This window comes from Macrobrachium nipponense, chromosome 19 (assembly GCF_015104395.2).
Source record: "Macrobrachium nipponense isolate FS-2020 chromosome 19, ASM1510439v2, whole genome shotgun sequence".
NCBI lineage: Eukaryota > Metazoa > Arthropoda > Malacostraca > Decapoda > Palaemonidae > Macrobrachium > Macrobrachium nipponense.
In genome coordinates this window covers 3709671-3726243 of record NC_061088.1, presented here as the reverse complement: position 1 = coordinate 3726243, position 16573 = coordinate 3709671, and the positions used below count along the sequence as shown (strand labels likewise).

The window sequence follows — 16573 nt, the reverse complement described above, 5'->3', positions numbered from 1 at the left end:
ATATATTTATATATCTACATAAATCTGATATATTCATATATCTATATAACCATACAAATCTTATTTATACATATAATATAATCAAATGTCACTTGCTACAAACAAGTATCCATTAAATCTTTCATTATACAAATATACATAACGTTTCCGAGTAGCTTGAGTTGTCTTTCATTATTTGTAAATACAATGAAAGTCATGTTCATAATTGTTTAATCTGTTAATAGCGCAAGATTAATTAGTCTCCCAGACTGTATTCAGTTTTAACAATCTATAATGAGGTTCTCCTTTTGAAATATATATATATATATATATATATATATATATATATATAATATATATATATATATATATATATATATATATATGCACATATATACATATATATATATATGTGTATATATATATATATATATATATATATATATATATATATATATATATATATATATATATACATATATATATATCTCATAATATCTATCATACATATATCGACAATAGTATTACTGGGACAAAATAGTTCATATAAATCACGATACAATTCACATTATTATCTATACTGAAATAACACACTGAACCTCCCACATCCAGAGTTCCTCTTGACGAAAAACCCATCTATATAGACTGGTATACAAAAGATATATCACACATTTGTATATATATGTACATATACATAGCTTTTTACGCATACAAACAAACGTATACACACTAAAAAAAACAGTACTTATACGGTTTAAGTTCTAGCTAGCTATCACCATCATCTGTAAACACCATTAATTTTTTTTTCTCAAATATACATTGGTTCTCCCAAGGTTCTAATGCACGATTTTCATTTATGTTTAGCTATAAGTATACAAATACGCCTATGTACACGCGTATATAAGTACCGCATATACACACACACGAGCATGTAATAATTCACATACAAATTGTATTATACTCTGGTAATTCATTTACAGGTCAACTGACACTTGAGTTTCACATTTCTATGTTATTCTCATATATATATATATATATATATATATATCTATATATATATAATAATCTATATCTATATATATATATATATATATATATATATATATATATATATATATATATATATATATATATATATTTAATAACAGCTAAAAGAGGCAAGATTCACGTTTGAGGTGAGAAATGAGATGATGAACTACATAAAGTAACATTGTACTCACAATATTGGAAACTACTTTTCAGGTTTCGTTGATCAAAGAATATGTCTGGATGGAGTTTCGTCTTAAGGAAAGGAGAGAGAGAGAGAGAGAGAGAGAGAGAGAGAGAGAGAGAGAGAGAGAGAGAGAGAGACGATAAGGTATAAACATTTGTTTTTTTTTGTAGTCCTATTGGTATTGTTCACTATTAAGACAAATATGCATTCCGAGGTATGAGTCTATTAATAGAACTGAATCCATTGTACTCTTGGATGATAACGTTCTATAAAAAAGATCACAGGAAATAAAATGAGGTATTATTTCTCACACACATACACACGCACACACACACACACACACACAGAAACATATTCTGCCCTAAGTTTACAAAGTTAGAAACCACGATTTTATGAAGAAAAAAAAAAAATCAGCTGTGAGAGAGAGAAGTCTGTTTTCTAAAAGTTGCACTGTTTTCATCAGAGCCTAGCATGTTATTGGTTAAATAAATTCTACTATACTCTATTTTTTTCCATCTGTCCATCCGCCTGTGTTGTTTGCGTATGGTAACACTGCGTCCCGAGCTTTAGATAGTTACGCTATGTGTAAGTTTTAGGTAAATATAAGGATATCTGGGTGTACATTTGCAACTGAAAAGTGTTTTAATAATTTACTGTGTGCGAATTACACCGTTAATATTCGAAATAGGATATTGTTATTATTGTTGAATGTAAGCTGAATGTAACTATCAAAGCTCGGGACGCAGTGTTACCATACGCAAACACCACAGGCGGGTGGACAGATGAAAAAAAACAGAGTATAGTTAACACAAATGGTATGAAGAACCGGGGGCTGATATGCTTCCAGGAAGCAACGAGTTTGTGATGACGACATTAATTATATAATTACACACGCAACACACTTTACACAAATTTGTTACTCGTACAAGTCTTGCGTACACTCTAGTGCTTGCTGGATAAGAGGTCCTTCCATTCCCAAACCTTTATGTAGTCCTTAACCTATCGACCACTTTACCAAATAAAAACTTCAATCTTCCCTACATTCCAAAAACCACCTCAAAACTCTGGCCCATCCTTTGGCCTTCCGTACCTGTAGCAGACGTCTTAATTAACCCCGTTCAGTTCTCGATCTCTACGTCTTTACTATTTCATCAGTTACTTGTGTGCTATAGTAGATTCACATCCCCTGTGCATCTGATGTCTAGGCCAGTCCCTTACAACGCTCCTGATTGGCTGTTGATGAGCCAATCACAGGGCTGGAAACTCTCAGTCTCTCTCTCGAGAGTTCACATAGGGAGGGTGTATGTTCCACCTCTCCCGAGAGATACTTTTGAAAGACGTATCCATCAGGAGAAGTGGAACATACATCCTGCCTGTGTGAACTCACGAGAGAGACTGAGAGTTTCCAGCTCTGTGATTGGCTTATCAATGGGCAATCAGGAGCGTCGTAAGGGACTGGCATAGACGTCAAATGCACGGTTGATGTGAATCTACTATAGTACAGCATTCGTCAATACTAATCACGTCATTAATATCTATCTATCTATCTATCTATCTATCTATCTATCTAACTGGGAATTTTTTCCTTTGTTTATTCATCCAGAAACACAGGCAAATGATGAATTTTTAAACGAAAACCTGAGTTGTGGAGTCGACTTTTCTAGTCTCCTAATGGGCGTTGTATAAGCTTAAGAAGTCTTTTAAAATGTCGTAAGCATTGGTCGTTCAAAAATGAATTTTCTTAGCATATTAACTCTTAAAATAAAGTCTCCTAAAATGTAAGCATCGGTCGTTTCTAAATGAATATTTCGAGCATATTAACTCAAAATCAAGTCTTCAAATGCCGCAAACAAATGTCGTTCCTAAAGGACTATTCTGAGTATATTAACTCTCAAAATTAAGTCTTCAAATGTCGTAAGCACTGCTCGTTCAAAAATGTATATTATGAGCATATTCACTCTCAAAACCAAGTCTTCAAATGTCTTCAACTTTGGTCGCTAAAAATGAATATTCCGAGCATATTAACTCTCAAAATCAAGTCGTCAAATGTCGTAAACATTGGTCGTTTCTGATTAATATTCTGAGCATATCATCTCTCAAAATCAAGTATTAAATTTAATGTCGTAAGCATTGGTAATTCAAAAATGAATATTCTGAGAATATTAACTCTCAAAATCAAGTCTTCAAATGTCGTTCCTAAATGAACATATCTCGATGAGGTGAGGTGGCAAAGGGCGTAAAATCATTTGCGTACAATAATGTTTCTCCCAGGTAAGTAATGTTTCTCCCCAGGTAAAGGTAAGGTTGAAACGGGTTTGGTATTTACAAATGTCGGGTGAAACCGAAAGCGTCGGTTCTGTACAGTGTTTGTTTTGAGATTTCTGCATCAGTAACAGCAGCCAGAAGAATGAAATTATAAATATACTTGAGTAATTCGTTTCTAAATACACAGACATATGCGAGAAGTATCTATTTACACTGGATGTGTTCCCATGTGACATTCAAACGAATGACGTCACTGGATACTGTGACCTAATCTAAGATGGGTATTCAAGAGAAAAAATAATTCATATCAAAACTAATTCTTGAGATAAATAAATTTGTGATGTCGATCCAAACTAATTTTTGAGATAAAGATAAATATAATTTCTGTTCCAATATAACTTTGGAATAAAGAAAAATATAATTTCTATTACAACTAGTTTTGTTTAGATAAAAAAAATATAATTTCTATTACAACTAGTTTTGCTTAGATAAAGAAAAATATAATTTCTATTAAAACTAGTTTTTTAGATAAAGAAAAATATAATTTCGATTTAATCTAATTTTTTGCGATAAAGAAAAATATAATTTTTATTAAAACTAAATTTTTAGATAAAGGGAAACATAATTTCGATTAAAACTAATATTTTACACAAAGAAAAATATAATTTCGTTTGAAAAATAATTTACATCAAAACTAATTTTGAGATAACGATAAAAATGATTTCAATTCAGACTAATTCTTGAGATAAAGGAAAATATGGAAAGTAAAATATGATTTCGAAATAATTCTGTGATGAAGAAGAGCAAAGTTTCCATCATAACTAATTTTGCGATGAAATCATAATTTAATTTAAAATTAATTTTGAGATAAATGAAAATATAATTTCCATTAGCACTAATTAAACATTTTTTTTTACTAACTCGTCTCTGAAGCTCATTATGAAAATTAATAATAATACATATTTCAAGAGAAAATTAACTATTTTTAAGCTCGTCATTAGATCACATAAATATTCTGAATAAAAAAGACACTCATTATCACGCAGCAATGCGCGTGCGTGACCGTTCTCACACACACACACACACATATATGTATATACATACGCAATTCATACATATCCAGAACCATACATACACATGATATACTCTATGTCCAAAGGAAAATTATTTACAAGCGTATGGTACCATGGTTTAGCACGTTTGTATAAATGTAGAGTTCAGAGACCACTGGTAAGACCTCAACAGTCAGCAATAAGGGATCACTGTCAAAATGTACGGTGAGAGATCACTGCCAAAATTTTCGATAAGAGATCACTGTCAAAATTGACAATAAGAGATCACTGCCAAAATTTACAATAAGAGATAACTTTCGAAACTGGCAATAAGAGATCACTTTCAAAATTGACGATAAGAGATCATTGTCAAAATTGACAATAAGAGATCACTGCCAAAATGTACAATAAGAGATAACTTTCGAAATTGACAATAAGAGATCACTGTCAAAATTGACGACAAGAGATCACTGTCAAAATTAACAATAAGAGAACACTGCCAAAATTTACAATAAGAGGTAACTTCAAAAATTTACAATAAGAGATAACTGTCAAAATTGACAATAAGAGATCACTGTCAAAATTTACAGTAAGAAATCACTGTCAAAATCTACGTCAGTAACTTTAAAGAGAGAGGACTTTAAAATATTGACAAATCCACGAATGAAGGCAATTTACGTGACGTAACTTTATACAGAGAGGACTTTAAAATACTGACAAAATCCAGGAAAAAAACAAAATTTACGTCAGGTAACTTTAAACAGGGAGGACTTTAAAACAATGACAAAATCCACGAATGAAAGCAATTTACGTCACGTAACTTTCAACAGAGAGGACTTTAAAATACTGACAAAATCCACGAATGAAGGCAATTTACGTCACGTAACTTTCAACAGAGAGGACTTTAAAATACTGACAAAATTCAGGAATGAAAACGATTTACGTCAAGTAACTTTAAAGAGCGAGGATTTTAAAACATTGACAAAATCCAGGAATGAACGAGAACTCAGAATTTTAGAATGTATATTTGAATATATCACATAAGTCAGCTGCTTTAAGCCTTGATGGCAGTTAATTTCCTTTGTACATAATGTAAATGTGTTTTAAATATCATAATGTCCTAGTTTTTCAAAAATTAGGCTTCCTTCTTTTAATTTTTAGGCTTTTATTGTATTTTGTAAAATATATATATATATATATATATATATATATATATAATATATATAATACACACACACACACACACACACACATATATATATATATATATATATATATATATATAATATATATACATTACAAAAATACAATAAAAGCCTAAAGATTAAAAGAAGGAAGCCTAATTTTTGAAAAACTAGGACATGATGATATTTACATATATATATCAATATATATAATAATATATATATTATTATAATATATATATATTCTCATTATTATATTTTCAAATCTAAAAATTAAGATTAATTTCGTGCTTTACAAAGTCGACAATCATATGTAAATCACATGTAAAAAAAATCATATGTAAATCCTTTCCCCTTTTGCAAGAATCACATTTGATGCTGCGGAGATCCGGCTTATTCATTTGATTTCAATTTTCCAATGAATTCAAATTAGTTCCGTGTTTTACTACGAAGTCCTACAGGCATAATCAGACGCCAGTCAGGAATATGTTAATGCAACAGATTGTTTGATCGAATTATATCAACATGACCCAGAATTTTTACGATGAAATATAGATAAATCTGATAAGTATTTGAGTCAAAAGTATAAGAAATTATATAGCATATTTATGATAATAATTTGCAAGACGCGACAGGAATAAACTAATTTGATAAGTAAATTCTTTCGGAAGGTTTACGAAATTAATCATCAAATTACAAATAGGATCGTAGTAATCAAACGTAGATTGGTATTTAATAACTTAGTTCAACATACTCACGCGTTAAAATTCTGTTCATTCACCTACATAGTCACAGTAATCAAATGTAGATTGGTATTTAATACTTTGGTTTTTACTAACAATTCCCCATATAAAATTTCTCACCGGACCTAACCACAGCACTCAAACCTATAAACGTCTTTTTAAAGTTTACGTTAAATACGGAAACAACAGGCATTTACGTACACCCGACTGCTGTATCCGGAATACAACAAAAAGGAATCCTGCTCCCTGTCAAAGGCAAGTTTTAACCTTATTTAATATTTTCATTTTTCGTCAATCAAAAGACACTCGCTGAAAGTTCTTGAGTGTCGAGTCAAGTAGTACATCTGTTTATTTCAGGTGTTACTGCACCAACAGAAAGACTATAGTAGATTCACATCAATCATGCAATTGATGTCTAGGCCCGTCCCTCCTTACAACGCTCCTGATTGGCTATTGATAAGCCAATCACAGGGCTGGAAACTCTCAGTCTCTCTCGAGAGTTCACATAGGCAGGATGTATCTTTCACCTCTCTTGAGGGATACGTCTTTCAAACGTATCCCTCAGGAGAGGTGGAACATACATCCTGCCCATGTGGACACTCGAGAGAGTCTGAGAGTTTCCAGCCCTGTGATTGGCTTATCAACAGCCAATCAGGAGCGTCGAAAGGGACGGGCCTTGACATCAAATGTACGGTTGATGTGAATCTACTATTGCTCTGAAAGGGCAGCTTCTCTTAGCTAAAAATATACGTCGAGTTTATTCTAGTGGCTATTTGTCTTATTTGTGATTTATGATTAGTATGTTTATTTTGGTAGAAAATAGGATCATGTAATTATACATACGCATGCATATATATATATATATATATATATATATATATATATATATATATATATATATATATATATATTAGTGTGATGTCAATTATGGAATTGTAAGAATGTTCACGAGGAAAAATGTCAAGGTCAGGAAAATATCTAACTAATGCATCACTGTTAAGAGAATTACCCAAAGAGAAAATGGGACATCTTCATTACAAAGTTTGGAAACAACAATATAATGACGAATCTAACGGAAAACACGAATTTTTGAAAAAAAAAAAAAACTTTCAGGTAGATTTACAATGCGAAACCATGGAAAAAAATTTCAAGTAGATTTAAAATGACGATACCATGGGAAAATTGCAAGTAGATTTACAATGAAGAAACCATGGGATAAAAATCTCATGTAGATTTACAATGGCAAAACCATGGAAAAAAATTTCAAGTATATTTACAATGAGGAAACCATGGGACAAAACAAACTTTTGTGGTAAAATTCCTTTCGAAGTAGATTTACAGTGACGAAATCATGGACAAAGCAAAATTTTGGGGAAAAATTACTTCCGAAGTAGATTTACAAAGACGAAACGAAATTCCGCATAAATAAGTTTTACAATGAAGAAAATAAAGGTAAAACACACGACTTTGGGAAAAAATTCTTTCAACGGAGTTTTATAATGAAGTAACGAACGGAAAACACGAATTGTTGGGAAAAAATCGTTTTAAAGTATCGTTTCACAATGAGGAAAGCAAAGTAAACATAAATTATTGGGAAGAGTTTTTAAAAATAGATTTATATTAAAAAAAGATAAAAAAACACGAAATTAAAAAAGTCTAAAACGCAACAGTGACTCTTTTTTTAAATTTCCTAAAAAAAAACTTTTATTTCACCATAAATGTTCCCCATTTCCACCACTGATTAGCAAACGTGTCTTCAACCTCGGAAAAAATAAACATTTCTTAGACAACCATATACCGATGGAGGTTCCCTCTGAGGCACATACACACACACACAAAAACGTTTCACATTTCAACCACTGGGAGATCAAACGATTCCTCAACCATGGCAACAAACGTCTCTTCAACCTTGGCCAAAACGTTTCTTAGGCATCCACGTACTGATGGAGGCTCCCTCTGAGGCACACAAAAACATGCCCCATTTCCACCACTGATAAACAAACGATTCCTCAGTCAAAAACGTTTCTCAGACATCCATATACTGGTGGAGGTTCCCTCTGAGGCACACGTGGATGGTCGAGGACCTCCTTCTGTTGTTCATGGTGGCTACTGTGACCGTCTGGGCGAGGTCCCCCGCGGCGCACTGGCAGCAGTTCGAGTGACGGTGGGGAGGCTTCGTTCCCTGTTTGGGGGAGGTGCAAAAGAAGATTACTTTTTAAGTTCTGGTATTACTTTTCATTTACAATACGATTTTCCCCACTTACCTAGAAAATATTACTGTTTTCACTTAGACTATATACAAGTTTCACTTAGAATATACTATTGTCACTTAGACTACACTACCATCACTTAGAATATGGTACTTCAACTTAGAATATACAACTTTTAACTATTTTCATATAGACTAAACTATTTTCACTTAGAATATGCTATCACTTAAAAAATACACTTTTCATATAGAATATACAATGATTACTTAGAATCTACATTAGAGTGTTTGTGTTTAGGCAGATATTATTACGGGCAAAATTCGTTTTAAAGTAAATATTATGAAAAGCTAAATGAAAATCAATAATAATGTACAGTACAGGTGGAGAGATTGCATTAGAGATGATATGAAGGAGAAGGGAGTACGGGAGGAGATGACACAGGGCAGAGGTAGATGGAAGAGACCCATTAAAAACGGCTACCCCGAATAGGGATAAAGCTGGGAAGAAGACGAAGAAGAAGAAGACATGAAAATATTCGTATACACATTTCCATACCACTGAGAGGTCTACACTTCTCTCTTAATGAGGGAGGTTGAACTTACGTTAATTTTGGACATCGACAGCCGAGGACTTCTGGAGCAATTGGTGGAGAAAGAGGTTCTTCGGAAGGGCCCCGGGGAAGCCGTGCCCACCGAGCTGTTGCCCGAATCCCTCCGGAGCGGAAGGGAGGGGGCGAGGAGGGCGACGTGGTCCCAAGTATCTGGTCCCGTCTGTTCAAGAACACAATTAGGCGCAGTGGTGGGCATGAGGCCCCCGCCCCCACCTAGGTAGGTCTGCCGAATGTTCCTCTGCTGCCGGCGATCATACCTCTCGAGGGAGGACTCCGAGCAGAAGAGGGCGGAGCGGAGGAACCTCCGCTTCTCCCTGTGGTAGGAGACGTAGGTGACGAGGTGGGCGGGGATGATGCGGTCGTCGTGTCGCAGCAGATCCGGTTCGGAGAGGTTGGCGTTGTCGCCCTTCGACAGGTTCATGATGTCCGGGGACGTGAGGTACGACAGCGACTCCCCAGTCGAGAGCCCCGCCAGGGTGGAATCCCCCATCGCCGCCGCCGCCGCCGCCGCCCTCCCCCCACCACCACCCGCTATCCCAGCGGCGTCGGAGTGCCAGTGTCTTCTGGGGGACTCCACCGGGAGCGCTATGACGGAGTTGACGGAGACGTGCCGAGGTCCCCCAGCAGTCGAGTGCTTGTAGTGCATCTGCTGCTGCGTGGTCGCCACGCTCGAGAACAGGTGCTGAAGCGACGACCGGAAGTGCGGGTGGCTCATCCCGTAGACGATCGGGTTGTAGATGACGGAGGCCTTCGCGAAGAGAGCCGGCAGGGTCGTGACCCACGGCGTCAGGAGCCTAACGTCGCCGAACTGGCCTATGAGGCTGACGGTGGCGTAAGGGCTCCAGCTGATGATGAACAGCAGGATGAGGGTCAGCACCATCTGGGCAGTGCGGAGGTCGTTTCGACGAGCTGGTGCTGACCTGGGGAGGACCCACCGGCAGTTAAATTTAGGCAGTTCTGTTCAATTAAAAGGTAGTAAAATGGAATGTGAGGAAATAGCGAAAGTATACTATATTGGTTTACAAACTGAAACTGATTTCAGACAAAGTGATGTCTAGTAACGATACCACTAATTCGTTTGGGATAGCTTTTTTAAATGAAAAACTTTACGGAGCCATTAAATTTTTTCACTTATTTAATATTAGTTCATACACATACATTAGAAAACTAATTAGGCTATAGTAGATTCACATCAACCGTGCATTTGACGTCTAGGCCAGTCCCTTACGACGCTCCTGATTGGCTGCTAATAAGCCAATCACAGGGCTGGAAACTGTCTCTCGAGATAGTTCACATAGGCAGGATGTATGTTCCACCACTCCTGAAAGACGTAGCCCTCAGGAGAGGTGGAACATAGATCCTACCCATTTGAACTCTCGAGAGAGACTGAGAGTTTCCAGCCCTGCGATTTGTTTATCATCAGCCAATCAGGAGCGTCGTAAGAGACTGGCCTAGACGTCAAATGCACGGTTGATCTGAATCCAATATAGTATTTAGTTTACGTAGATATTTTAATAACACTGAATAACATATATTATGGACTTTCTCCTCATATTGTAACATTGTATACAAAGTTTTTCTATGTATATTTGCAAATTCACTACATAACCTGACAACGATTTAAGAAATCTTCAGGTTCACGTGACCGAAAACTTAGCAGTCTTGAGAGGCACTCGTCTCGAACAGGACCAAAAAATTGATGAAAAATATAGAGAAAACACAAGAAAGCCGATCTCCTTATATTTTACCACTATATACAATATTTTTCCATATAAACTTGTAAATTCACCACAGAACCTGACAACGATTTAAGAGATCTTCAAGTTCACGTGACCCAAAACTTAACAGTCTTGAGAGGCACTCGTCTCGAACAGGACCAAAAAAAAATGGACAAAAATAGAGATAAACCGCAAACAGACTGGGCTCTATTTCCTCACTCACCTTGGCAAAGCTCTTGACATCAAAATTCTCGAGTGCTTGAACAAGGCGAAGAGGATATAAGAGTAACAGAACATGATCGCTGCGACGGGGAACACGAAGCCTCCCACGAGCAGGTAGATGTAGTAGGACCTGTTGGCGGGGTCCTGAGATATGTAGTCCCAGGAACAGGATGTCAAGAGTCCTGCAGTTTGGGAAGGACATACACTTTTGTGGATTTACAAAGAATGCAAATTAACCTTTGCTGCTTTAGGTATATCTTGAGTAATTCAAACTGAATGGAGATTATGATTGTTTCAAGGGCAAAACGTTGCAATGGTACTTCTCACATACCTTGTGGAAAATGGATACTATTTTACTTTATACTTTATATCTATGTTTCAAAGAGTTCAAAGTTACGGAGTATCTTTTACATACCTTCTGGAATATAAGAACTCCAGCCAAAAAACGGTGGTATTGAGAGGGCTGTGCAATACACCCATATGAAAAAGATGATCTGAAATAGAGATTAAATTCTTTACTTTCCCTAGAGCCATAAATCTAATGATAGCGTCATATGTAGAGCATTTTCACAAGAAAAGAAATAACGCTCATAAATGATGACAGAAGATGAACACGTATGTAAGAGGGTTATGAACATAGAGGAGGAGGGCAGAGGAGGGAGGAAGGGAAAGGCCAAAGTTCAGGTGGAAAAATAAATGATTGAATGTCATGAAGGAAAAGGGTCTAAGAGAACAAGATGTACAGGACAGAGGAAGTTGGAGAAGAAGGCTGACTAAAAACAGCGACCTCATTTAGAAATGGGAAAAGCTGAATGCAAAGAAGTTGGTGGACTCAAAATATGAAAAACTGAATTTCATGATTAAAACCAAAATAGCACAGTTGTGATGAATGACCAATTCAACGTTTATGACGTGGTAAAAAAATATGTTGGAAAACTCAAATTAAATACTGAATTTAATGACTTTAATTAAAATTTAGGACATCTGTGATAAAATAACCAATATATCATTTATACAGGATACACAAGGAACAATAGCCATTGATGCCATTAGGCCAGAACGTTCAACTTATCAGCATCAGGAACACCTGATCTTTCTGATGAAACAAAATTATTTTGGAATTCGAGGGTAAACTTCCTAAGAATCAGCATGTACATCAAATTTATTTGGAGTGATACAGAAAAATCTATTTTTCAAAAACCACTGATGCATTTTTACTCCGATTTTCGAATACGAATCGCCAAGCACCTGGGGCAAACGAACTTCCCCCCTCCCATCACCCAAACCCCCAGTAAAATGCAGCTATTTAGACTTAACCACTTTACATGAGATAGCCTATTACTGGAACATTTAAATAGTACGGTACTGTAAACTCCTCCGTCAATAAATGAAAAATTAAAATATTTATCTAAATTCTTCCCCCAATCAAAAATGAAACGTTTCAGAATCTCAATTTATACATATTACAGCCTATATATTTGTAAAGTTACAGTAGACTTCCATCAATCAATGGATGAAAGAATGATTTATCTATCCCAGTTCTTTTTCGAAGTCAAAACCAACATATTTTATTTCTAAAAGCTCACAAGCTCAATTTACATATGACACCTTATATACTTGTAAAGTTTCCGTAGAGACTTTCGTCAATCAATGAATGAAAGAGTGAAAATTATCTATCCCAATTCTTTTTACAAGTCAAAACCAACATATTTTTAAAAGTTCACAAGCTCAATTTATATATTACACCCTATACATTTGTAAAGTTACCGTAGAGACTTCCATCAGTGAATGAATGTAAGAATGAAAATCATCGATCCGGGTTCTTTTCCGAAGGCTAAACCAACTTATTTCATTTCGAAAAGCTCACCTTCCTTGCGGTGCGACGGGTGATGCGCCACTTGGACGTGGCGGATGAGGTGCGGATGACGATGAATCTCTCTATAGCAATGAGCGTAAGGGTGACGATCGAGACCAGACCCAGTAGGCCGACGCCCCCACCGTACACGCTGCAACCTGGGAGGGTGAAAGGGAAAGTGAAAGCAAAGGTGAATGGGAAAGTGAATGGAATAGTAAAATGGAAAGTGAAAGGACAGGTGACAGGTGACAGGAAACTAAAAGGGAAAGTAAAAGCGAGGGTAAAAGGGAAAGTGAAGGGAGGGAAGGGAAAGTGAAAGAGAAGGTGAAAGGGAGAATGAAAGCGAAGGTGAAAGTGAAAGTGGAAGGGAAGGTGAAAGGGAGAATGAAAGCGAAGGTGAAAAAGGGGAAGTGAAAGCGAAGGTGAAAGGGGAAGTGAAAGCGAAGGTGATTGGGAAAGTGAAAGGGAAGGTGTGAGGGAAAAGAGAGAGGGGGAAGTGTAAGCGAAGGTGAATGGAAAGTGAAGGAAAGGCGAAAGGGAAAGCAAAAAGGAAAAGTGAAAGGGAAAGTGAGAGCAAAGTTGAATGGAAAGTGTATTGGAAGGTGAAAGGGAAAGTAAAACGTTAAGTGAAAGGAAAGTGACAGGTGACAGGGAAAGTAAAAGGGAAAGTGACGGGGAGGTGAGGTGAAAGCAAAAGTGAAAGCGAAAGTGTACGAGAAAGTGAAAGGAGAACGTTTTTTCTCTGTCAGTCAGCTCTGTAAGATGGAAGGACACCCCCCCCCCCCCATCAATATCACCAATTACAGAATTGCGTTACTCAGATTAACTGGCGAGAAAAGATTCAGTGAACGCTGAGAAGAGAGAGAAGAGAGAAGAGAGAGAGAGAGAGAGAGAGAGAGAGAGAGAGAGAGAGAGAGAAATATTTGCACTAGAAAAGCTCAACATATAACCATCCCATCTTGACTGGGATATAATTTGAACACCACCTTACAGATCTTACATTTTGTTCGGGTTGCCCCAAGCCCCTTAGTGTGAGGCACCTCTAATGTCTGCCAGAGTGTTGCTAGTACATCTTCCGGTATATTTTGCATCTTCCAATCTTGGATGGTCTGGGATGCAGCTTAGATATTTGTCGAGCTTATTCTTAAACACATCTACGCTCACTCCTGATATATTCCTCAGATGAGCTGGCAACGCATTGAATAGACGCTGCATTATCGATGCTGGTGCGTAGTGGATTAATGTCCTGTGTGCTTTCCTTATTTTTCCTGGTATAGTTTTGGGCACTATTAATCTACCTCTGCTTGCTCTTTCTGATATTTTTAGTTCCATGATATTTTCTGCTATTCCTTCCATCTGTTTCCATGCCTGAATTATCATGTAGCGTTCTCTTCTCCTTTCTAGACTATATAATTTTAAGGATTGTAGTCTTTCCCAGTAGTCAAGGTCCTTAACTTCTTCTATTCTAGCTGTAAAGGACCTTTGTACACTCTCTATTTGTGCAATATCCTTTTGATAGTGTGGGTACCATATCATATGGCAATATTCAAGTGGACTACGAACATATGTTTTATAAAGCATAATCATGTGTTCAGCTTTTCTTGTTTTGAAGTGCCGTAACAACATTCCCATTTTGCTTTACATTTTGCCAATAGAATTGCTATTTGATCATTGCATAACATGTTCCTATTCATCATCACACCAAGGTCTTTAACTGCTTCCTTATTTGTGATTGTCTCATTATTAGGTCCCCTATATGCATATAGCTTTCCTTCTCTGTCTCCATAATTTATTGATTCAAATTTATCAGAGTTAAATACCATCCTATTTTCCTCTGCCCAATCATATACTTTGTTAAGGTCTCTTTGTAGAGCGTTCCTATCTTCATCACAAGTAATTTCTCTACTTATTCTTATGTCATCTGCGAAACTACTCACTACCGAATCCTTAACATTACTGTCTATGTCTTCAATCATAATAACAAACAGTATTGCAGCTAACACCGTACCTTGTGGCACACCGGATATTACCTTGGCTTCATCCGATTTCTCATCGTTTGCAATAACTATCTGTTTTCTGTTGTGTAAAAATTCTTTTAACCATCTTCCTACTTTATCCACGATATTGTGTTTTCTAATTTTCTTCGCTAATATATTATGGTCTACCTTGTCAAAAGCTTTTGCAGTCTAGATAAACCACATCTGTTTCATTTCCGCTTTTCATATTTTTGAATATGTTCTCACGGTGGACTAACAGTTGGGTTTGTACTTTTTCCGGGTACGAAACCATGTTGTCCTATATTTAACAAATTATTTTCTATTAAATGTTTCCATAACATTTTTCTTTCATTACCCTTTCATACAGTTCATAATATGTGATGTTAGACTCACAGGCCTATAATTATTTGCCTCTAGTCTTGATCCACTTTTGAAAGTAGGGGTAATATATGCTAATTTGTGCTCATCATAAATCTTGCCTGTATCTACACTTTGTCTTAATAATATTGCAAGTGGCTTTGCGATAGAATGAACTACTTTCTTTAACAAAATAGCAGGAACTCCATCAGGCCCTGCTGCAGCTCCATTTTTAATTTCATTAATAGCCTGCACAATATCAGCTTCATTAATAACTATGTCAGCTAAATATTCACTATTTTCGTCCCTTACTTCTATATCATTATCTTCATTATCTATTCTAGGGGTGAATTCTCCCTTATATCGTTCTGCCAATATGTTGCAAATTTCCTTTTTTTCATTCGTTAATCTCCCTTCAATTCTTAGAGGGCCTATTTCTATTCTTCTTTTATTCATCTTCTTCGCGTATGAGTATAATAGTTTGGGGTTTGGCTTGATATTTATTAGGGTTTTTTCTTCCTAGTCCCGTTTTTCATTTTCTTTTGATTGTATAATCTTTTGTTCTGCATTTTCTATCTTACTTTTTAGTTCTATAACTTTCCATGCATTTTTTTTCTTTTGCAAGACCTTTTTTCCACTTTCTGATTTTCTGGAACAAGATCCATCTGTCTCTTGGTATGTAGACTGATGTATACTTTTCTTCTTCGGTATATATTGTTCCACTATTTTCTCTAATATATAATATCTCCGTATTTACCCTTATGTCATCACTTACGAAAATGTTATCCCAATCTTTGTTTAATTCTTCATTTATTTCTGACCATTTTATATTTTTACTGTAGAATTTGTATTTTCCATATCCTTCCCACTTTTTCATTTCTTGCTTATCTCTGTTTTCACTTGCTTTGGAATGGACTGTTAATTCTATGACATTATGGTCTGAAATACTCGCATTATAAACTATTATTTCTTTAACATAATTCACCTCATTCGCAAATACTAGGTCTAAAGTATTTTCCTTTTCTTTTGTTGGCAGGTGATTTATTTGTTGAATGTGTATTCTAGTAGCATATCTAATAGCTTTTCGAATTGCCTCTTATCTTCTGCACTACTATTACTCTCTTTTTTATATGTATAAGTACAACCACAATCTCCTATTCGTTCTTTC

The 16573-nt window shown here is 35.8% G+C and overlaps 1 protein-coding gene across 2 annotated transcripts in view; it reads right to left on the bottom strand.

The window, feature by feature from the left end:
- Positions 1-7569: 7569 nt before the first annotated feature.
- The window catches only part of LOC135213738 (melanopsin-like), a 221394-nt gene continuing 212390 nt past the window's right edge, over positions 7570-16573 (bottom strand). For both annotated transcript variants that reach the window (XM_064247858.1, XM_064247868.1), the window contains 5 exons: positions 13064-13209; positions 11612-11690; positions 11198-11378; positions 9249-10176; positions 7570-8618 (listed from right to left, as the gene is read on the bottom strand). In XM_064247858.1, the coding sequence (XP_064103928.1) occupies positions 8463-8618; positions 9249-10176; positions 11198-11378; positions 11612-11690; positions 13064-13209 (1490 nt within the window). In that variant the 3' untranslated portion in view covers positions 7570-8462. The remainder of the gene's footprint in view (positions 8619-9248; positions 10177-11197; positions 11379-11611; positions 11691-13063; positions 13210-16573) is intronic.